This window comes from Lactuca saligna, chromosome 1 (genome assembly GCF_052625555.1).
Source record: "Lactuca saligna cultivar CGN05327 chromosome 1, ASM5262555v1, whole genome shotgun sequence".
NCBI lineage: Eukaryota > Viridiplantae > Streptophyta > Magnoliopsida > Asterales > Asteraceae > Lactuca > Lactuca saligna.
Window position 1 is genome coordinate 1375833 of NC_136417.1, and position 25964 is coordinate 1401796.

At 32.0% G+C, this 25964-nt stretch overlaps 1 protein-coding gene across 1 annotated transcript; it reads left to right on the forward strand.

The window, feature by feature from the left end:
* The first annotated feature begins 18663 nt into the window (after window positions 1-18663).
* LOC145047724 (uncharacterized) lies at window positions 18664-24482 on the forward strand. The gene is made up of 15 exons (XM_078996066.1): window positions 18664-18792; window positions 21188-21309; window positions 21410-21469; window positions 21551-21670; window positions 21760-21879; window positions 21981-22125; window positions 22220-22390; window positions 22488-22643; window positions 22770-22876; window positions 22964-23045; window positions 23155-23296; window positions 23397-23553; window positions 23726-23842; window positions 23997-24123; window positions 24204-24482. Exons 1-15 carry the CDS (start codon window positions 18664-18666, stop codon window positions 24459-24461), a joined length of 2013 nt encoding a protein of 670 aa, XP_078852192.1. The 3' UTR covers window positions 24462-24482.
* Window positions 24483-25964: the final 1482 nt, after the last annotated feature.

The window sequence follows — 25964 nt, forward strand, 5'->3', positions numbered from 1 at the left end:
ACCTCAGAAGGTCGTTTGGGGTTATGCATAGAATGCACTCTTCGAGTCCATTGGCAGACTCGACGAGTTGGTGCGGATTGTTCAAGGATTTCGAACTAGGGGTTGAGTAACCGAGTTGGGTGAGTGACTCGGTGAGTCGGAAGGGACTCAGAGGAATCGGTTCCCCATAGAGACTCGGCGAGTCCACGCCAGACTCGGTGAGTTGGGGTTGACCGTTGTCCATTGACCAGAGTTGACCGGTGTTGACTTGATAGGGTTAGTCAACCTTAGTTGAGAAAGTGTTATTTAGAGATGTATTGCGTTATAGGAGGACTATAGCTCGGGAGATCGAGCACTAGTGATTTTAGGGATTTACGAGTTACCGAGATACGCGAGGTGAGTCTTCTCACTATACTTTACCTTGAGTAGGTAAAAAGAGTTATGTGATAGAGTGTTTTATATTTATTGTTGTTGTACTGCATTCTTCTATGTGATTTATGATGTGCATGCTTGCAGAGTTAGAACCTGAGGGTTCATAGAGTTTGGGTTCACGGACCCACAGAGTTATAGCCTCGAGTGGCTAATATGTGTTATATGTGGTATTTTGGGGAACTCACTAAGCTTCGTGCTTACAGTTTTTGTGTTATGTGTTTCAGGTTTCTCTCAGGATCACGGGACGGCACTGACTTGATTGTACACACCAGAGAAAGAGTCATGTTTTGAGGATCCTAGTTTATTATGCAAGTGAAAATGGAGTTATGTTTTGTAATTTGATTATGAATGAGATTTTAAGAAAATTGTTTTTAAGAATTAAATCATTATATTTAAATGAAAAATTGTTTTGAAAATTTACGGTGTTACAGAATTAGTGGTCCTTTGGTGAAGTTATGAATCTAGGGCTTTGGTTTGTGTGGAAACAAGGATTTGCAGGCACAAGGTTTGGCCATTCAAACCCTGAATTATCTTTAAGATTAATGTCTACTTGTATTAAAGATTCCATCAAGTCTAGTGAACTAGTCTTGTATCGGAATAGAGATGATAAAAAAAAAGTACCTTAAATATGAAAAGTAATAATTAATAAGGGGTAACTAGAAAACAAATGATTCTTGATTATAGTGAAAAAGGTACATACATCTCCACAAAGGTACAATGTAGACAACTGCTTATATAGACAAGGAGTAACTAGAAAATAAATCAGACAAAAGTGTGCATGAACTGAGTAACTTTTGAAGATCAAATGACTAACACAACCATTGTTGTTGATCTTGTCTCTTGTACTATACTACAAAACAATAAGAACACTACAAAATAGTACTTTCAATATTAAATGCATTATAGATACAAAATTTTTCTAGACTAACACTCTATATGGAACATATATTTACTTTCAAATGATCTTCAACCTCGGAAGTGTTGGTCTCGTCTTGCATAAGGATCACATTATGTTCCAACAATCTCCCTAAGTGACCATACAAATCTTTTAACTAGTCACTTGGATCCATCAAACACAAACATATACACACTCTAAAGCCAGATTCGGACTTCAATGTACCGTTAGAGATGCTCAATAATTTTTTTTCTACATGTGTTTGCAGGAATCATTATAGGCAGCATTCGAGATAAAATTTTGAAGAATCTTGGTTGGAATGGTGTGTTTATTAAGAACCCAGAAGAATTCTTTTTGATTGGTCTTTTTCTTGAGGTAGACATAACCAAGTTCTGGTTCTTCAATAGGACCTTTGGCTAATATTTAAGCTTCAAGAAACTCAATGCTAATTTTGGCCAAGTGTTTCTCAATTCTGAACACGCGACAAACTCCACATCGGATCTATAATATTCCGAAATGTAGTCCTTGAGAAAGATGATTGTGGTGTTGTAAGCTCTAATGCTAGATTCATTTGTGTGATGGTCTTTGAGATGAACAACCATTATGAGAATGTAATTCGAATTTATTGAAGGAAAGTTGGCATCAATGATGGTGATAGTGGATTACTTGTTCTAAGATATGAAGTATCTATAAAGAAGACAATCGATATCAAACTTGATTCGAACCTTTCTACCATGACCAACAATGTTGGTAATCCATTATCAAGACCACACTTCCTTTTGGGTCATATATTGATGGAATAGAAGGTTCTCGATCTCTCACGCTTAGTTCAGATGATGGTTTGAGTATCATCAGATGGATCCAAAGGTGAAAATTTGATGTAGTAATGTCCATGAGGAGATATTAGTAAGTCAAGTTGGTATGCATCATTTGTTGAAAGATCAAAATACATGAAGGGCGCAAACTTGATGTCGTCTAAAATTCCTTTTTAGAAAAGAGGAGAAATACCCAACATCAAATTGGGATTATCTTTTAGGTCTTGAATCTGGATGCTTTATTCCAGCGCTTGCTGCAATTGTTCTTTGGACCAGCCCTAAGACTTTTTAGACAACTTCACTGGGTTGTCTGATTCAAAGGTAATCCTTTTTCCTTTGTCTTTAGATTGATCTCCAAGAGTAGACATGTCTAAAATGATTTGATGACTAGATTGAATAATAACTAGTTTTGATGGAGGAAGAACTAAAGGCTCTTCAGGAAGCAGATTAGGTTTTCTGTTAGGAGAACCTTCATTGATTTGGATAATCCTTGAAGCTGGAATCAGATGAGACATTGGCTGAGTGGCTCACAAGGCATCAATTTTCAGCCTTGTTTTTAACTTACCCATATCACAACTACTTTTGAATTCTTCTGGTACATTTGATGGCCAAGAAACGGATGACCATTTCTTTTTCTCTTCTTTCAAAAGTATTTTGGAGATCACATGTTGTTCGCTAATTGCTAAGAGTCCAAGAATCACATTACTTAATAGATCATTTTCATCAACATCATCTTCTTCTTCAAAAGCTTCTATCACTATAATCTCTTCATCATTTTTTTCATCTCAGAGCACATATTCCAAGACTGGTTTCCATTGAATTGAATAATCTCAGCCTCGTACATAGAAGGCCCATCCTTCAATGCAAGCAATGTGTCTGATTTTAATTCATCAAGCCGTTCAAAAAATTGTTGAAAGCTCATGTTGATTTGGTTGGAAAGCAAATCTTATGCAGTAGCGGTAGGAGCTTGAGCTTTGAGATGGTCAAAGATTTCTTCAAGAATAAGCAAAAGTTCGCCACACTTTCTGTTTGGAGTATCCACGAAGTGTTGAGGTGATCAGATGACTTTCATGAGAACTTCGTGCATCACTATGTTCATAGCATCCTTGTGGAGAATTCCATTCTCCAGTATCTGAATTTGTTTCTATTGACGAACATGATTCTTCTTGATGAGTTTGTTGGTATCAGAGATCATGACATCATGGATTTTGAGCATGGTGTTGATAGTAGATAGATGGTGATCCAAGTTGCCTTTGTAATGTTCCTCTGCTTCTTCTAAGGTATGCTTTAGGCGAAGAGAAATAATTTGGTCCAACTAATTTTGATCGATCAAATTTTGAGAAAGCAGCAGCTTTGATCTCAGAAAGAGATTTAATCACAATATTGAGTTTCAAATCACGGCCTACAACATTCTCTGTGACCTTATCAACTTTTGAGTTAGTAGTGGCAACGTTTTCTCGGAGTTCTAGGAGAGAAAATGGATCAGCAATGTTCTTACCAGAGGAACCTATGTCCGAGATAGAGCTTTCTGACTTTTGGTCATCATTTTTATATGCTTCAGAATCTTTACCCTTGATGTCATCATTTTGAGCTTCTTGAAGTGGAGTTTCTTGCTTATTTTTGTTCCTTTCTAAATTTTCATTTTTGTCAGATGCTTCTGAGGACTAAGTGATTCCAAAATCAAATGAGCTTTGGAGGAGGAAGGTTTTTGTAAAATGTTGAAGAATAAGTGAATTGGAATGACACTTTCGGTGGTGTTGTCATCTCCAAACATAATCTCTTCAGAGAGATCATCTTCGTCATTGGGCTTGGATTTCTTGGAGATTAGCATGGAGACATATGCATTAGTTGTATTACCAATCTTCAAGGGAGGATCATACAACACAAAAGGTTTTATTGGGAACTTCTCCTATAGGAAAATCTTCATTTTTGGGAGAGTTGTCTTTTGAAATGCTAGGAGTCGAAACATCTGCAATTTTTATGGCCTTTATCGCATCTATGGATGGTCGGAGCTCCTGGTTAATTCCTTCAGTGGGAGGATAAAAAAAAATAGAATGTGATTGTTGATGGCACATTGCCGCATTGAGATGAGAGTGTATTCCACTTGATGAGGAGATGGCTCTAGATGTAGTGAGTGCGCCATGTCAACAAAATCTACCCAATCTTTGTTAAATATACTTGATTTTCCTTTCCCTAAACTAGGTATGAAACTGGTTGTGGCTTTCGAGATAGGAGAGACTGCTCTTATCTCGGAAATCTTGGAATCTATGGCAGGGGTCACTAATTGTGCTTATGTAGAAGAAAAGAGAAACTTCAAGTTGACACGTAAGTATGTCCCATGGGGATGCAAGGGACTATATTCGATACCACCACCACATTTTTTATAAGGTGGGGATAGATTATGTTTAGACTCCCTATCTGTGTATGTGCACAGTGTGATATTGAAACTCCGAAGGGTACTTCGGAAGATAGGTGGGGTTGGTGGAGACCCAGAGTTAGGTCAAGAACCGATCTATGAACACTTTTGAGAGAAATCACCACGTTTAGTTCTCTTTCTGGCTTTGACTTTAGAAGAGGATGCCTTTCTCTTTGTAATCTGTTTTACATCACCTTCCAAGGTAGCCAGTCTATTCTCTTCCGAGTCTATGTCATCCGATACCGGGGTAGGTTGTCCTGGGACATACACAACCGAAGTCTCACGATGGTATTTGAGATATGGAGAATTAGAAGGAATAGTGCTTTAATATGTACCGATGTAGACATTTGATAGGTCCGAAAGCAGTTTGACTTGATAACCTATAGGTTCTAATTGTTTCAAAATAACAATATACCTCTTAGATGCCAGAGTTGATTAGAATGGCTTCGTTACGCTCTAAATATAGATGTTGGAGGTTTAGATCCCAGAATCTCGAACCTTGGATATTATTTACCTTCCTTTTGATTGCAAATTCCCTAAAGTCTTCCCAACGAACTTCTGGTAGTTCGACAATGGTGGATCTTCCGGTGAAGATACTGTACATGACATAGAGCCAATCTTTTCTCATCGTGTCTATTCCTCCATATTTTCTAGACAAACCTCTGAGAATAAAGTGCATCAAGATGGTCCAAATACATGGAAAGACCGATTTCTTGAAATCTTTGGCTTTGAATTTGCCATTGTAGCCAATATGATCCAGGAACGATTAAAACTCTACTGGTGTGGGTTCTGCATCTGAGAACCATGTGGGTTTTCTACAACTCCAATTACTTAAAAAAAATTGTTTTGTGAATTGGCATGATCCGATAATTTGCATTTTCACTTCGATAACACCATTTTCAATTTTAAGAGGGAAATTAGGGATATGAATTTTGTAAAGTGGAATGACGTTGTGATGTAGGGATATAAACTCGATCATGATTTTGACGCACTCATTATAGTCCAATGGATCGAGAGAAAAGGTACGGGTAGTTTCCCTAAGGACGAATTCAGTTGAAGATGATGATGCAGATCCTTTGGATGATTTCTTCTTGGTTTCAGGTTGGGATGTTGTCGACGCCATTGTTCGCAGGTGATCAAAACTTAAAGAACAAAGAGTACAGATGAAACGTTTTAAGATAAATGAAGGCCAAAAGTGTGAAAAGTGGGAACAGTTAGGCATCAAAATCCTTTTATATATGAGTGTTTCTAGGTTGGTTAGAAAATTGAAATGATGACACCCTGAAAATCAGAAACGGGTTGTATTAAATGCAAGGACTCAAAAGCCTTCCTATGTGACAGTTAAGAACAAAGAGATGGAACGTTTGTTTGTTCAAAAAGGGAACCCATCGATTCAATTCATAATCACTTAGTACTTTATTGAAACATGTTCCAAAATCATGTTTATTGTGAATTAAGAGAATAATCATAAAAGAAATTACAGTAAAGATGATCAGGAGAAAACGTTTCGAAATTATCACTTAAATGATAACCTTAAAATTAATATATTGTTGAGAGTCTTGGAATAGTTAGATTCTCAGATGGAATGTCATAAGATACTTCGGAAAGAATTGAAACACATTATTATTACATGATAAAGATTTGGAGATTGCACAATTTCTAGATTAATATCAGAGGTAGAATGTGTGAAGATCTTAAAGGACACGTTTTTGAAAAAGTTACAAGAAATTCCAAGAGCTGAAGGAGAAGAGCTCGGAAAGAGATAAGTGAAGAGATCACATTAGCATATCATATTTGAATTCCAAGGATAATTAATCAATAATAGTCGAGGCAAAATACTTTGAGGTGGAATTATCTCAAGGTATCAGATGTGACTATATCGGACGAAAATTCAAGTAAAGTAGCAGTCTAAAAACCTTAATACTTGAAGGAAGGTTAGAACAAAGACATATAATGATCCTTTATTTTCCGAGAAGAAATAATTTCAAGGTAACTATTTGGTTTAAAATTATTTGACTTTCCGATGTTTCCATCAGAGAGTACAAACTTCTTGGAAGAATTGAGGATCATGCATCATCATTCCTATTTTGTTCAGAAAACCATTGAATTTGGTTTAGTCTAGTCGCTTGGTAAATACAACTGCAATTTCATCGTCAGATGGAACAAAAATGAGCTCATTGTTACCTTTCAAAACATGATATTTAATGAAATGGTATCGAATATCAATGTGTTTGGTCATAGAATGTTGAATTGGTTTATAAGAGTTTGCATTGGAACTTTGTGAGTCATAATAGATCGAAATCTATTGAAATTGATAAACATAGTCCAAAAGTTGAGATTTCATCCATAGAACTTGCGATGTACATCTTGCAACAACTATGTTTCCGCTTCGGCTGTTGAAAGAGTAATACAGTTCTGTTTCTTGGATGTCCAGCTAACCATCTTCCTCCCAAAAATTGACAACCGCAAGATGTGCTTTTTCTTTGAATTAAATTCATTCATAGTTTGAGTCCTAATAGGCTTGAAGAAGGAAACTTTTATTTGTAGGATACCAAATTTCGAGGTTCTTTGTTCCTTTGAGATATTGACAGCCAAAAGATGAGACATCTTCGGATTAACCTGGAATCTAGCACATACATATGATGAGAACATTATGTTAGGATGACTTGTAGTGAGATAGATTAGCAATCCAATTATTCCCATATACTTGTTTTTTCAATGGAAAAACGGGATGGGTTCGAGAAGATCTTGTATCCAAAACCCATTGGAACTTTTGCAGAGGCACATGTGTCCATTAGATATTTCTTCAAATGTTCGGAAATGTATTTCTCTTGATAAATAAAGATTCCTCTATTGTTCTTTTTAACTTGTAGTCCACGGAAGAAGCTTAATCGACTAACAATTAGTTTAGTAAAGTCAGCAACGATCTCAGATCAGTTGATCCAAAATGATATTGTCGACATAGATTTATACTAACATGAGATGTTTCCCATTTGTTCTTCAAAATAATGTGGGATTAAGAATTCCTCTTTGAAAACAAAAACTCTTTAGAAAATCAGTTAGTGTCTCATACCATGTGCGAGGAGCTTGCTTAAGGCCATAAACAGCTTTTTGAAGATTATAGCAATAGTTCGGATATTAAAGATTCACAAACCTAGGAGGCTATTGAAGATATAATTCACTATCAAGTTCACCATTGAGAAAATCACTCTTAACATCCATTTGGTAAACTATAAATCCTTTGCGAGTAACATAAATGGGAGAGATTCAGATAGCTTCAAGACGAGCGATAGGAGCAAAGGTCTTATCGTAGTCAAGTCCTTCGACCTGAGTAAATAATTTGGCTACCAATATTGATTCGTTTAGGATTATGACTCCATCTTCATTGACTTTGTTTCGGATAACCCATCGTGTACTAAGAATAGGGTGATCCTAAGGAGGAGGGACAAGATTCCACACTTGATTTCTGTCAATTTCTGCTATGCATGGTTACAATCAAATCTGAATGTTCTATGGCTTCGTTGATGGATTTAGGTTCAACCATTGCTATGAATGATTAGAAGTGACACTCATTTTGAATGTTAGTTGTAGAGCGAGTTTTAACGCCAGTGTTGAGATTTCCAATTACTTGACTCAGAGGATGATCTTTTTTCTAGATATGCAACCTCATAAGCTCTTGTGCAATGGATGATCCGATATTAACAATGGACTAGTGTTCCCCCCCCCCCCCTGAACAATTTGAATTTGAGGATGGTGCCCCCTGAACTTCTTAATAGGATATGTCATCATCCTCATCATTTGGAAAGTCGAAGAAGTTGACATCATCTTCATTTTTGTTCAGAATAGGATCAATTTCAGCGAATTGATCTGCTGTATCTTGAAATCCATTGACATTTGATTCGAGGTTTGGATGACTATTCTCCCCCTCAACCTGAGAAAGTTGAAATGTCTTGGAATCAAATGGAGGAAATGTTGGGGTAGGACCAGAAACATTTTGAGAAATAGGAGTGGCAATTGAGGACAGTCTTGATTGAGATCCCGAGTCAGGAGCAGTTTTTATTGGTTCGAACATGCTTTCAAAATCAACTTCATAGATAATATGTGGATTCAAAGTCCCAGAAGGTGGAGCATCAGACTCCATGATATGTGTTGTAACATGAGTAGGAACGGAGTTCCTAGCAAAATTATCATCAAAAGTGATGTCGAAGCTTTCTTCAATTACACGAGTTCTACGATTCAGAACTCTATAAGCTTTAGATTTGGCTGAGTATCCTAAAAAGATGGCTTCTTCAAATTTCGGTTGAAACTTGGTGAGTTAATCACGGTTGTTTTAGATAAAGAATCTACAACTAAAAATGTGTAAAAATAAGTACTTCAATTCCGACCATTCATTACTTCATATGGTGTCATATGGTGTTAACAGTTGATGATGCTTCGATTTTGAGTAAAGTAGCATATTGAGATAACTTTAGCCCAAAGATAAAGAGGAAGATTTGAAAAGTTCAACATCAACCGAGTAGCTTCAACTAGATTTTGGTTTCTTCTTTCAACAACACTATTTTGCTGAGGAGTGTAAGGAACAGGAAAGTTGTGTTCACCGACTTTAGCAGCAAGAAAATTTTCAATTGTGGCATTTTTAAACTTGGATCCATTGTCACTTCAAATTCTTCGAATAAGAAGTTTAGTCAGAGCTTCAATGCCATTGATGAAATTTATGAGCTTGAAGGCGTTTTATGATTTTATCCATAAGAAAAAAAACCAGGTGAACCTTGTGTAGTCGTCAACAATTGCTAGAATGTACTTTTTGTGATGTAAGCTTTCCATGGCAGATGGTCCACAAAGATTGATATGAAGAAGTTCAATCGGGTCCGAAATGGATTTCTCGATCAGAACAGGATGTCATTTCTTTAATTTCTTTCCATACTCACATGCATAACATAGATGATCGTTTTCAAATTTAAAGAGAGACAGACCTAGGACCATTTCACCAAAAACCATATCATTCATGAATCGGAAGTTGAGATAGGAAAGCCTCCGATTCCATAACCAAATTACATCAGGAACGTCTTTTGATAAAAGACACATTTGAGGCTTCCTAATGATCATGTTGATATCTAGACGATACATATTTTTGATGCGATCTGATTTAATGAGGCATTCTTTTTGGTCTTCTATCAAAACATAGATATGTTTCTTACAAAACATAAATCTTTGGTTTGTATCAATAAGTTGGGCCACATTGACCATATTATGCTTAAGATAAGTGAAATAAGCCACATCGGAGACATAATAATTGTCGTTGGTCAGGATGCAATAACCTCGAATTTGGGAATTAGAATTGTTGCCATAAGTAACATAACGAACATTTTGAGCAAGCTTCAGATCACACAGAAAATCCTTCAGCCTAGTCACATACATGGAACAAGCACTATCAATATACCGTATTGTATCTTGTTTTGAAGCACAGAAAGGCTGCAAAATCAGTGAGTTTTGGAGTTTTTAGGCTCCAAGTTAGATTTAGGGAATTTAACATGGGCTTTGGACCTGGTTTGTGATTTCTGAATAGCTAGTATATTGGATGGATTTTTCTGAGATTTTTTTGGAAAGAGGAAAAATGTCAGAGTCTTTTCATTTATCCAAAAGACATACTCAATTATTGGTTGTTTAGGCACTGATTTCCTTGGAGGAATAGTTTTTCGAGATGTTTTAGGAAGAACTGTGTTTCGAGGTGTTTCAATTGAGCTTTCAGAATTTTTAACTTTTTAATCAAAAAATTTGTTTTAAACCATTAGAAGGTTTATGAACAACAATGTTTCGAGAATTTTTCCTTTGTTCACTGCATTCATAGGCACATTTGATTTCAGAAATTGTTTTGGTTTAAAAATTGTGTCATCCGAGGTAGCAATAAACACAAAAGAAGATACTTTTTGAGGAGAGTTAGTTTTCTTAGATGAGGTCTCAACAGTAACATTTTTCACAAAAATTTTGATAGATGTATTACAAATATCTGAGCTAACAGGAATAGTTTTTCTCATAAGAATCTTAACAAATATCCGAGCTAACATGAATAGTTGTTCTCTTAAGAATATTAATAAGCATGAAAGTATTGTGATTCCTAGTAGCTGGACTAACTGTTTGAGGCACTTTCTTTTCGGATTTCTCAAGAAGCCTAAAGCAGTTCCTAGAGCTAGTTTCTTTTTCAAGAGCTTTCCTATCTTTCGTCTTTGGATAAACAATTTTCTTCTTTTTCAAACATTGTTTCTTCCGATAGTTAGATGATGACTTGGAAGTTTGTCTAACCAATGGATTGTTGAAATGAGGCTTAATTGGAACTGGAGTCAATTTTGAAACCACATTAGAGTTAGAGACAAAGGAATTTGGACGAAATTTCATCATCATTATTAAGTTCTATATCACTATCAAGAAACACCCAAAAATAGTTGGATTGGTCCGAGTTATGTCCGTTTGTCACAGGAATGGTTTCTTCCATAACACAATTATTAGGAGGACCGTAGCTTGGAATGCAAACTCTTGTACTGATTGTGCTATATAAAGGTTCTGAAGACATATTCAGGTCAAGGGATATCGGAGGCGGAAATTACGTGGAATCAGGACATGTAATAGTGATTGGTTTGAACACAAGAATCAATGACTAATATTTATTCGAGGTCTCATGAAGGGATGACAATGGTGAGCCAGGGGAATCTGAATATTTTTAATTCAGAATATCTCCCATGAATCTTAAGTTTTGAAGTTTCTTTAGGGGACGAGCAATAAGTTTTGGAAAATCGCTTCTGAGACCGGGTTCTTTGGATCAAGGGTGACAAAAATTGTGTGACATTCTTTCATTAGCTTCAAGAACATCAATTGAATTATGCAAAGCATCAATTTTAGCATAAATACGTTTATTATCTATTACCATAACATTTCTTTCACTAATTAAAATTTCAAATTTGTCATTTAGAATGATACATTCATCTCTGGCCATTACAAGTTCTCTTTCTAATGATTCTATCTTAAGCTAGCGGTCTTTAAATCGTAATCTAAGATGGGTCAACTCACTATCCATCTTCTCACTAACATCTATGATAGACCCATAAGCTTTATAATAACTGTCATATTTGATTCAATTTAAGTTATATAAGGTTCACAAAACAAACAAATAAAAATTATTATCAATAATAATGGATTTTACCTGTTGGATGATGCTACAGTCAGGTGGATCGTTGGTTTCCATATGGGAGTAGTTTGGCTCAACATCTTCATCATCAGGTTCCGAACCAGAAGACTAGTAACCGGAATACTAGTAACCTTCATCACACTCAATTGACTGTCTATCTATAAGACACAAGTTTCCTCAAGATTTTCCTTCACCCTCATCACCAGATGAACAATACCCATCAACGTTTCTTGATAACGTAGTGACAAAAGCTATTTAAATTTCAGCAAGTTCTTGTACTCTACGAGCATAGTGGGTAGAGTCTTTCACCTTTTGTTTTTGAGGAACATCAACCAAACAATCCTTAACATAATGGTTTCCGAGACGATATTTGTGACAGGAAATCTTGGATTTTACAGAGTTCGGAAATTCCTGAGGTTCTGAGGAGCGTTAGGACTATTCGGTTTGTATGTTGGTGGATTTTTAATTGTTTTTTGAAAGGGTTGAGGATTAAATTATTGTATAGGGTAAACCTAAATAAATTAATATTGTCTCATATTTTATCAATTAATGAAATACACATTTTTCTAAACCTTTTAAAAATAGAAATATTTAGCAGTTAGCACAATGAATTGTAGTTCCTAACAAGGTTGTCTATATTTCATGGGCAGAAGTGCAAATTCTTGTTGGAAGTGATGTTCTGAATCAGCTTCTTCTGGATCGAAATTCTCTTTATATAACTTGGAATTTGAGTAGCAAGTGGAGTAGGTTTTATAGGTTAAACAGGTGTGACAGGTGGGATGGCTCGAAAAGGATCCGAAACAGATGGATTCAAATGTGGTGAGTTGACAGATCTGACCAAGGAAAGAGGACCACTTGAGAGTTCTCTTAATGTTTGAGCAATGTTGGATTCATGACCTTGTAGTTCGTCAAAGAACTGGTAGAGCTTCAGTTTCTTCAAATATCCATTATTTTGAAGATAATACTTAATATTACCCAAGCCTTTTCTAGACTATTGATGTGCTTGAGGTTGTACTCGAGAGGAGTTTGGATGACTCCATGTGCTATCATGTTTTCACTGTAATTATGTATTGGTTTGACGTAAAAGCAACAAATCCGCCTTGATTTTTATTGAAGGTGTCAACGTCGTTTACCACGGATGTTAAACACTTATCCTTCATCTTCTCTGACCCTTCGAACAAGTCTTGAACTTTATCCCAAATCTATTTTGCGTATTTCCATAACTTAATGTGCTCAAAGAGGGATGGGGAACACAAAACACCATTTCAGAGAAAGTGACTTGATCTGCATGGAGTTTCTCAATGTCGGTTGCAGTTAGTGGTGTTGGTATGGACACTTCTTGACCCATGAGTGTGGAAACAACATCTCTAACCACTTTTATTACAGGAAAATGAGGACCTTTTTTCATTGACCTCCATATTTGTTTACTTTTGTCTTCACCAAAAAAAATCTCTGCAATCTAACTTTCTAGTAATCATACTCCTTAATAACTAGCAATGGGGCATGCAATGGGAAACCCACGCTATTTTCTATTTGCATTGAATGCATTTGTTGAGATTGATTAGAAGCAGCCACTAAAGTTAAGGATATTAAAGTTGAAGTGGTATATAATATAAATTTTATCCCAAACACAAAAATGATTGAGATACCATGGTAATCAACAATTAACTATAATTTGTTCTTATTGATATAAAGGACAACCACTTAGGCTCTGATACCAATTATGAAAGCAAGGATTTGCGCATATAAGGTTTAGGAATTCAAACCTTGACTTATCTTTAAGATCAATGTCTGCTTGTAATAAGGATCCATTCAAGTATGGTAAACCAGTCTTGTCTCAGAATACAGACGATCAACAAAGTACCCAAAATATAAAAGTAATAATTAATAAGTACGAACACTTGTAAAGTAATTTAAGAACAAGAAGAATGTAAGAGAGAATGATTGACTAAATGATTCTTGATTATAGTGAAAAAGGTGCACATATCTCTACAAAGACACAATGCATATGACTCCCTAAATAGACAAGGAGTAACTAAAAGACAAATCAGATAAAAGTGTGCATGGACTGAGAGATATCTGAAGATTAACAGACTGATATAGTTGTTGATGTTTATCTTGTGTCTTGTACTATACTGCAAAACAATAAGAACACTACAAAATAGTACTTGTAACATTAAATGTAATACAGACACAAAATGTTTCTAAACAAACACTTTATCTCGAACATGTCTTTACATAGGAATGATCTCTACTTTGGAATGATCTTCAACCTTGGAAATGTTCATCTCGAATTTCATAAGGATCACTTCATGTTCCAACATTTTAGACACCATTAATCCATGAAAAGTCATAAAGTCAGGAACTTTATGACTTAACATATCCCTTAGAGTTAGATCCAAAGTTAGACGTTTTGTCTTAAGGTATTAAGAGCTAAGAATGAAGTTTTAGGCATCAGCATGCAGTATGTCGGGCGTACTGGGATGATACACAGGGCGTACTCACCAGAATGTAATATATAGAAAATTTTTGGCCCTTGGTTCTTTTGGGTTTGGGCCATGATTAGTTGGGTCAAGTTTAGGAAGGGTAAAATGATCTTTTACCCTTAATGCGATGGATTATAATATAGACCTTTAGTTATGGATTATTACCTTGAACATTAATTGGGATGATTTTTGGTTATGTTCAGCGTGAGGACCACTGTAGCAGCAGCGCGTGTGTCTTTCGGTTATCTTCAGATTGAGGTGAGTCTGCTTACTATACTTGTGGGTCGAAGGCAACAATGTCGGCCTACGAAAATGTGTTAGCTAGAATATTAGTTGTCTTTATGACTCTTGCGTTGTATGTTGGGTTGGGCCCATAGGCATGCATGTATGGATATGCCTATTGTAAGAGAGGATTGGTCCCATTATATGTTGGGCTAGACCCAAATGTATGTTGGGCTCGGCCTATTGTTTAGTAAGGGCTAGGTCTGTTACTATGGGTTGGGCTCAATGTGCGAGCTAGACCCAATGATATGTATGATATGTGGTATTTTGGGGAATTCACCAAGTTCTGTGCTTACGGTTTTATGGTTATTATTTTAAGTACTTCTAGTTCGAAATGGAAGGGTCTGGCATGACGGCACAGCATCCCCTAGAGGTTTGTCCGCAATAGGTTTTGTTTTTTTTTTTTTGTTTTTTATTGTTTTTTTTTTTTTTTGACTTTTACTCTGATGTTTAAATACTACTTTCACCTTGAATAATTTTGGGAATAAATTGTTGTATTAATTATTGTTTTAAAAATAAAAATTGTTCCATGGAATCTTAGGATGTTATAATGTCTCTCTCTCTGTCTGTGTGTGTATGTGTGTGTGTGTATATATATATATATATATATATATATATATATATATATATATATATATATATATATAGTTTTCTCAAAAATGTATGTTATTTACACAAATGACATTGTGAAATTTTCATATTTGATTCAAAAAATCATATTTTTATATAAACTGACATCATATCAATAAGATAGGAAAAACGAATCGGAAGACTATTTTGTAGGAAAATCTCAAAAGATACTTTCGAAAATTGTATTATTTTGCGGTTATATATGAGATCTACCCTCAAAATTGTTACTTGAAACATATAATGTAACAAAAAAGATAAACCTACATATAATATAAAATAATTATAAAAGACAGGATAAGTATGTGGAAAATGATAAAATAATTATCTTGGTCTTGTTTTTAATTTGCATGTAGTTTCTTGGATTATGCAAAAATAAGTATGTAACAAATGATAAAGTTATTTACTTATGTATTTATTCTAACATTAAATAGAGACCACACATACATGCTATCGAGACCATTTTTTAGCTCGTTCCTACACAAATCAGTGTTATTCTCACGTTTTCGTTGATGACATCTGCAAAAGAATAATTATTTGCGTAAAATATGTTTATTTTAGAAATTTGGCTCGATTTGATTATTTCTTAGAAAATAATAAACAGAATCGCATATATTTATTTTTCACCAACCTTTCTAATTAAGTTATTAAAAAGAAAACAACCTTTTTAATTTTTGATAAATTATCATTTTTCTCTCAATTGTCAAATTTGTGACTTGCTTTTTAAATTTCAAAGTTCTTATTTAATATCTTTATTTATATCTAAAATGTTCATTTCAAGTGTTTAACTATATTTGTTTATCTTTCATTTGGATTTAGCACAAAAAACTATATATATATATATATATATATATATATATATATATATATATATATATATATATATATATATATATATATATATATATATATATATATATATATATATCTTCCTATCTAATAAAAGAGTTGTTTGTTTGCTATGTGTTACAATGTTAGACATTGTAATTAATATCATTACACTTGTTAATTTTAAATTTCAAAATTTAAATCACATTTTAATTATATTAAATTAATAATATTAGAATAAAAATAAAATAAAATTTATACAAATTATAAGATAAAATTTTACATATTTATTTGAATCAACGGTTATAATTTTACATATTTATTTGAATCAACGGTTATAATTTTATATATAACTGAAAAATATATTTTAATTAATATTTTATTTAAAATTATTAATTAATAGTTTTGAATTTTTACTTAAAAAGTTTAATTAATTTTCTAACCGTGGATCCCACGGGTTATATATATATATATATATATATATATATATATATATATATATATATATATATATATATATATATATATATATATATATATATATATATATATATATATATATATATATATATATATATAGGTTCAGGTTCATTTGAGATCATGCTAATTTTCTGAGACCGTTAGACCAAATCTAAAAATAATTTTAAAATGCAAAATAAATAGAAAAATCCAAAAATTCTTTTTTAAATATTATTTTCGGAACTTGAATTAACTAAAAAAAATTTTAAAAATAAAAATAAATAAAAAAAATCCCGTTTTTTTTTTTTTTTTGAAAAATACGTGAAATATTGTAAATATAATATTACACTAACATATTCTGAAAAATAATTTTAAAATGCAAAATAAATGGAAAAATCTAAAAATTCTTTTTTTAAATATTATTTTCGAAACTTGAATTAACTAAAAAAAATAAAATAAATCCTATTTTTTCGAAACTTGAATTACACTGTACATATTTTAAAAATATTTTTAAAATGCAAAATAAATGGAAAAATCAAAAAATTCTTTTTTTAAATATTATTTTCGGAACTTGAATTAATTAAAAAAAGTTTTAAAAAAATTAAAAAAAATAAATAAATAAAAAAATGCGTCTCACGATCTCACAAAATTAAACCGTCTCACATGAACCTAACCATATATATATATATATATATATATATATATATATATATATATATATATATATATATATATATATAAGTTCCGGTATGTTTTATCAGATTTTAAACTTATTCTTGAAACTTAAGAGTTTTTTTCCCAACATTGAAATTTTAGGCCGAACTCCGAAATTTCAATCTGAATTTTGTGAGAAAGAATGTTTTTCTTGACAATCCACGCTATTGTGGATTTGTTGATTATTTTGCCAACAAAAAATAAAACTTTTTTTTTGTTGATTTTCATGAAATATACATCACATTGTGGTTATTTTACTTAATCTCCTTAAAACTGTTGTTACTATCAGTAGGTCTGATAATTTTCGATACGACCCGTAATACGATCCATGACACAATAAGAAATAAACGGGTTTGGGTTGAGTTTTTCAACCCGTCAATCCGTTTATTAAACATGTCATATATAAGTTTCTCAAATAATATATGGGTTAACCCGCCAACTCATTTAGAATTTTAATTAAAAAAATTATATATTTTTTCAATATATTATGTATTATACACTATACAGTTTATATTTTATACCAAGATATGATACACGATACCATTGATCATTTGATATTTGGCGTTTGCGCTAAATAATCTTAGTATCTCACAAACAAAATCGAATAAGCCCTCTCTCGCTCTCCCTTTGTGATGTACAACATAATGAACTCACGAAGAACGACGACATTAGTGATTAAAATCATTATCGAACGATGTCGATACCTGAACGTAACGATGAACGGGCAACGTAGTAGGCAATTGATTTGCTGTGATCCATCCCACGAACCCGCTAACCTGTGAACCCGTATAAATAAGTGGGTTGACAGATCATATATGAGTTTATGTTCCAAACCTGTAAACTCGTGTTCCACCAACCATGTTTTGTGTTATTAATTGGGTCGTTTCGGGTTGGTATATTTTGACTCGTCAACCCGTAATCCGTCAACCCGAACACGATATAATTGTCAGGCCTATCTATGAAGTCTATCAGATTCTTTTATATCGTTTGACTCACACTCATTTAACCATATTTTTATGAGGTTGGTTAAAGGGACATCTCATTTGCCATTTATACATCCTATATAGTTTTTAAGGTATTTTTATTGGTTAAAATTGCATTGTTTTTTTGAAAAAAATTATTTAAAATAATTAATTACATGTTGACTTTTGATAAAGATATCTATAGAGTGTCTAAAGGTATCTTAATACCATCAACCTATTTTTATAGGGGTTGGCTAATAAAACACTCTATTTTATCCGTCATAATTTCTCTATATTTATACGGCATAATATTTAAACCCCCAACCACTCGAATATGGACACATTTCCAATACACTTATGTAGGCTATGTTGTAAGCCAAAAGCTCTTTAATATGTTGGATAATTGCAAAATTCCATGTACATATACTTTAGTTCTTTTTCTCGTATTTAGATGATAACGCATGCATTTATTGTTTAAAGCATTAACTCCAATCTTGCCTTGTGGCGTAATCATTATATATGTAGTATTTACCTCTCCCTGTATATATATAGGAAACTTTATTCAAGTGGTGTAACAAGAAGATTATTATGCATCCTCGCCTTTTCTTTCTGAGTGCTTTTAGCTTCTACTTATTGTCAACATGTTCATATATAACAAGAGCTCAAAAATCGTCGATTGCCACTACAGGGGTAAACTTGACTTTTATTCAGAAACATGTATGTATATCTACTTATAATTTGCAAATAAGTCTCCGGTTAAATAAATTTCACTTGGGCTTTATATTTTATATCTACCAAATTTATAGTTTTCTAGCTCTTTTTTGTGAACGGGTGGCTTGACCGGCTTTCTTAGTTGCTAATTAACAGTTAACAACAATCGTCTTATATGCTTTGACTTTTCAGATAGAAACCAGTTGTCAGGTTACTATATTTGGGTATATCCGAAAATGACAAAACCATTTAAAACAAGCTCGGTTCTCATCTTTTTTCACGAACAACAATTTGTTTTTGATTTTTTTCTTAATTAACCGACGACTAGGCTAGGAAAAAGTAAACTAACAAAGTTCAAACATTCCTCCAAATGATTACAATTTGATTCAATTCAAAATCAAGCTACATTTCTTTGTTTTATATATCATGTTTTTAGTTAAAACTCATTTAGTTACTAATCGTATGGAACAGTTTGTTAATACTTATTTATTAAAAGAATACCGTAATTGATTTGATAAGTATACCTATTGAATTGAAAATCATACATACTTCTGTTATTATTGTTAGTGGTTGCATGTGGATATTTTATTGAAGGGTTAAATATAAAAACAACCACATCCTTTACTTTTTTGTTTTTCAATTTCCTTTTGGTGACATGGCAGTGCCATGTCATTAAAACCACATAAATATAAATATAAATATATACTAAACTATTTCGTCTATATTCATAGTAGGACTTGAACACTCGATCTTAAGGAAAAAGACAACATTAAATATCAAAACTTTTTGGTCATTAAAAGCACACTTACCACATTTATTTTTGAATTATGGGTTTATCTTGAAAAGATATATATATATATATATATATATATATATATATATATATATATATATATATATATATATATATATATATATATATATATATATATATATATAAATAATAGTTTTTAAAGTGTTGGTACAAAATGCAAATAAGATTTTATTTAAAATAGTAAGTTTGATTCTTATAAAGTATATAGGATATGAAACAAATAAAAATGTGATATTGTGATAAAAAAAATATAGAAAAATAAACAATTTTCAATGTAAAAGAAATATCTAATTTTAAATAAAAATACATAGATTTAATGTTTTATGATTTTATTTATATACGTTCAATTTACAAGTTTTTTGAAAATAAAAAGATAAGAGAAAAATAACATATAAAAAAGTGTTAAAAAAATATCACAATGTATTTTTAACATATTATCATTTTAATGGTAATTGTGTACAAAATAAAGGTAGATGATCAAATTTGTACAATAATCATAATTTGTTGCTATAAATTCATTATTTTACCGGAAAACTTCCAGAAACTAAAAACAGCTAAACCATCAATTTCCGGTCAAAATGATAGATTTTAAATGCTATATATTACATAAATGATATATTTCTTAAAGTCATTATCCACGGGCACCAATTAGTAATTATATTTTATTACACATTAGTTGTGAAACTTATAAATTACATGAGTTAATTTAAAAAAAGTTAAGGTCAACGGTCAAAATATTTGAGAACTTTGAATTTATAAAAAAAATAAGAAAAATAATAAATTATTATAACGAAAATATTTTTTATTTTTTAAATTTAAACAAATAATTTAAATAAAAAAATTAGTGAGTTTAATTTTGGAAATTTTGAAATAAAAGATAATTTCATTAATGAAATTGATATCCATTTATTACTACATTTATTGCAATTATTACATTAAAATATTATATAGAATTTAGTAAAATAGAAAAAACTCATAAAATAACTACAAAATGATATTTTGCAATTAGAATAAAAGTGTGATAAGTGACAAAAAATCTTCATTATTTAGAGAGGATATCTGTATGTCTCGTGAAGAATAAATGATCCACGAGCACCAAGTAGTTGGAAATTATCATCTTCTCGATTGTAATTTTCAAAAAAAATCATATATATATATATATATATATATATATATATATATATATATATATATATATATATATATATATATAATTTTGAGTAAATTACATGAATGGTCCCTATGGTTTGGTGTAATTTGCGTGTTTGGTCCCTATTGTTTGTTTTTGTTACGCATTTGGTCCTTGTCATACCTAAAAAAACTATTATTTAAATAGGAAAAAATGATGGGGTACGTAAGGTAAGGTGAGAAGGGTGAGATTAAGGTGTGTTTATTTAAATAAATTAAAAAATAAAGGGAAAAATAGACTTTTTATATAAGACAGGGACCAAGCGCGTAACAAAAACAAACAGTAGGGACCTTCCGAGTTAAAAAAAACAAGTTAGGGACCAAACACGCAAATTATCCTAAACCATAGGGACCATTCATGTAATTTACTCTATAATTTTGATGTACTTTTTTTTCTAGGTGGTAATGAGTAATGGCATAGTCCAAGTTACGCTTCAAAATCCAGAAGGTCATATCACTCGCATACAATACAAAGGAATCGACAATTTGCTAGAAGTTCAGAAAAATGAATCTAATCGAGGGTAAAAATATCATTTGGCTGTTCATTTATTTAAACTTCAAACGTTCATGTCATAAGTAATTTAGGCTTACTTATAATATGTTTTGAATGGTGTATTTTAGGTATTGGGATGTTGTTTGGAGTCCTCCAGGAAGTACAAGAACCGAAGGTACCTTGGAAAGGTAATCTCATATATGTATATTGTCTTTCTAGAAATTTGGTTTTGATTGCGAGATGTTGATTATTATGTTATAATTATACAGTGTCACGGGAACAATTTGTAAAGTTATAAAAGAAACCCAAGATCAAGTAGAAGTCTCATTTTCGAGAACATGGAATTTTCCCCTCAAGGGAAAATCCGTCCCTCTCAAAATCGACAAAAGGTTCTCGTTAATTACACTGGTAACATAACTTTAAGTATCCAAATTTCATAATTATGAGTATTGAACACAATGTGATGTATTATTGATAGGTATATTATGCTACGTGGGTCATCCGGTTTCTATACTTATGCAATTTTTGAACATGTGAAAGGATGGCCAAGTTTTGATCTCCAGGCCACTAGAGTTGCTTTCAAGCTCAGGAGAGACAAGTAATTATTAATTACATTAGTTCCTAAAGTTCACTTAATTTTAGATCGAAATGAAACTATCTTTTTATCTAGATTATGATGACATGACATTTGTTGCTTAGATTTCATTATATGGCCATGTCGGATGATGATCGACAAAGGGATATGCCTTTGCCAGAAGACCGATTGCCTGAAAGGAGTAAGACATTAGACTATCCGGAGGCGGTTCTCCTTGTTGACCCAGTGGATCCTAAGTTCAAAGGACAAGTAAAGAAAATTGTCACGAATTTCACCATATGCATGTATAGTACTGTAGAAGTTTTTATATATGTGGATTTTTTTATATATATAATGCATGCAGGTAGATGATAAATATCAATACACTTGTGAATTAAAGGATCTTCGAGTCCATGGATGGATTTGTAAGGATCCTGCTGTGGGATTTTGGCAAATTACACCAAGTAATGAGTTTAGGGTAGGTGGTCCGATTAAACAGGAGCTAACTTCTCATGTTGGACCTACAACTCTTTCGGTAAGTCTTCATAACAAATATTTTACGTAAAAACATCATATACTCAATTAATTCTTGTACATTAATGTGATCATACATGTATACATGAATTATATAGATTTTTTCAAGTGCTCATTATGGCGGAAACGATATGGTGATCAAATTTAAGGAAAATGAATCGTGGAAGAAAGTGTTAGGCCCGATTTTTATATATCTCAATACTATTCCTAATGGAAAAAACCCTTATACTCTTTGGAATGATGCGAAACACCAGGTTTAGTTTCTTACACACACAGATATATATATATATATATATATATATATATATATATACACACACACAACATGTTCTTTCATTTTAACAAATTATTCTTAATCAAACTTATTGATTAATTTTCAGATGTCCATTGAAGTCAATCGATGGCCATATGACTTTCCTGCTTCACCTGACTTCCAATCTGCTCGCCAACGGGGTGAAGTTAACGGTAGATTACTTGTCCAAGATAGGTAAATTAAGTCATCCTAGCTAGTTATCAATTTTCCACTATATACATATATTATTAATTAATTAATTTTACATTTGTGTATATGTAGCTTGATTAATAGCCCAGCAAACGGCGCTTACATTGGCCTAGCACCACCAGGAGATGTGGGATCATGGCAAAGAGAAACCAAGGTGAATCCCACAATGCAAATAAATACACATATCAATATTTTTATTTTACCTTTTCATAAAAAATTTATAAAAGTTCAATACTACTTACTTGAATTGCTTTATTCACCAGCAATACCAATTTTGGACCAAAGCGAACAAGGAGGGTTATTTTACCATAAAGAACATCATTGCCGGCGAATACAATCTATACGCTTGGGTCCCTGGATTTATTGGCGATTTTAAAAATTCTAAGATCATCAATATTACCCCAGGTCGTATATAGCTATTGAAACTTAATTATTAGCCAAATTAACTTCTTCCCTTTTGAAACCTTTATATACATAATTAACATAAACAATAACTTAACAACAGGTATTAAAATAAACATGGGTGAACTTGTATATCATCCTCCGAGATATGGTCCGACTTTATGGGCTATCGGCTTTCCTGACCGCACAGCAGCTGAATTTCACATCCCTGATCCTCAACCGAAATATGCCAACAATTTTCTTCTCCAAGGTCCTAATAGGTTCGTATATATTATGTACTAATTCATTTATGAACACACACATATATATATATATATATATATATATATATATATATATATATATATATATATATATATATATATATATATATATATATATATATATATATATATATATATATATATATATATATATATATTGATTGAACAGGTTCAGACAGTACGGATTATGGAACAAATATTCAGAGTTGTATCCACATCAAGATTTGGTATACACAATTGGAGAGAGTAATTATAGAAAAGATTTCTTTTTTGCCCATGTTCTTAGGTATGTTACATTACAGTTTACACTATTATTATTTTTATTTGGGGTTGGTGGTGATTAATATATAGATAACTTTGGTAAATGTATAGCAATGTTTCATTAAGTATAAGATACGTCAAGTGCTTATAACTTCACTACTCTCTTTGGAATTTCAAAGGGAAGCCGATGATGGAACTTACAAGAGGACAACATGGACAATCAAGTTTCGTCTTGACCATTTGAATGAGAGCGGAACATATGTACTCCGATTAGCTCTTGCTTCCGCACATCAGTCTAACTTGATGGTACTTAATTGGTCGTTAAAATTTATTCATATGCAAAATCTTGAATATTATATATAATAAATAAAATTCAAAATTTTCAGGTACGTATTAACGATCTGAACAATGATCCACTCTTTTCAACTGGATTCATTGGGGGGGACAATGCAATTGCAAGGCACGGAATACACGGCTTGTATTGGTTATTCAGTATCAAAATACCAGGCTCCCATTTATCCTCACATGGAACGAATTCTATCTACTTAACTCAAGCCAGCAATAAGACTCGTTTTCAAGGGGTAATGTATGACTATATCCGTTTAGAAGGTCCCAGGAGTTCTACTGTTAACAAAATTTCTTAATGTGAAAAACAATACATTGTATTCATCCTAAATAAAAATATCATGGCGTTACTTATAATCATATATGATATATCATTAACATTATTAAGGAATTAGTTATGCATTTTAATACTTCACATCCAATGAACTTATTTAACGCCTCTTTTTCTCTTGTCGCAAATTTAGAAGTGGTACCAGTGATTAATGCCGTTCTAAAAAGCCTTGTAGTTAATGAATTACCGATTACACCATTTTGAATTTATGGATTAGTGTTGCACCTGAAGTCCCACAACGTACACTAGTTCATGAAATGAAAGTTAATACAAGTTACTATGTAATATTATAACGAATTAAGATAGATACATACATGACATGTTTCTTGTTCATTAGCATCATTTCCTCGATTATAAAAACTTCATCACCCATCACATGGTTCACAACACTACTAGAAAATAGGAAAATAAACCCAAACTAATTTGTGTGTGATAGTAAAATTAAGCAACAAATGCTAATTTGTCGTATAAAATGGCATGTTAAAACTTCCGCTGACTATTTAGTGGCAAATGTTTTCATATTCAACAACGGAATAAACTAGCGATAATCCTACTTCTAACAAACCAAATATCCACAAATTTGGCACCGATTGACGACTGCTTTTAAAGAAAAAAATTGTGACCGATTTGTTTTAGTGGTGGATTGGGACAAACTCCTTTATAGTTCCCACCGTAAAAGATTTATAAAACATATTTATCATTAATAAGATTTAAGTTTTCTGCAAAAATTTGTATTGATTATTCAAAATTAATATATATATATATATATATATATATATATATATATATATATATATATATATATATATATATATATATATACTTATTTACATGCAGACATTTAATATAATTATGATTTATAAAAAAGAAGATTAATTTGAATACATTGTAAACAAAAATACAATCAATAATGGAAATAGCATTAATATATAAAAAAATAAATATGACCAAAATGCAATAACAACAAATAAACACAAGACAAAACATTATAAATTAAAAACTACAAATTGTTAATAAATTTATAAAATAGTTGAATACGTGATGTATCTTATGTATGTGAAGACACTTAAAATAATTATGATTTATAAAATAGAAAATAAAATTGAATACACCGTAAACAAAACACAATCAATAATGGAGATGACACTAATGTACCAAAAAATAAATATAACCCAAATGAAATAAAAAAAAAATAAACACAAGACAATATATTCTAAATTAAAAACTACAAATTGTTCATAAATATGGCATCCCGGAATTTAGAACATAGATTTCAAATGACTAAATTACGGTAAATTTGCTTGTAATTTAACTCATTCAGTTTTAGCGCATGTAATGAAATATAAAGAGTTCAATTCAATTATTATATGATATCAAATGATACTTTCAAACGTATAAACTGACAACCAAATCAAACCCCTCAACTGCAGCGTTGACTAATGCGTTTGAAAAACTTAAATTTTGATATCAA

Coding starts and splice junctions, on each gene's coding strand:
- LOC145047724 (XM_078996066.1), top strand. CDS start 18,664: ATGCATCCTCGCCTTTTCTTTCTGAGTGCTTTTAGCTTCTACTTATTG. Junction 23,554..23,725: donor CTTCTCCAAGGTCCTAATAG/GTTCGTATATAT, acceptor TTGATTGAACAG/GTTCAGACAGTACGGATTAT. Junction 24,124..24,203: donor CACATCAGTCTAACTTGATG/GTACTTAATTGG, acceptor CAAAATTTTCAG/GTACGTATTAACGATCTGAA.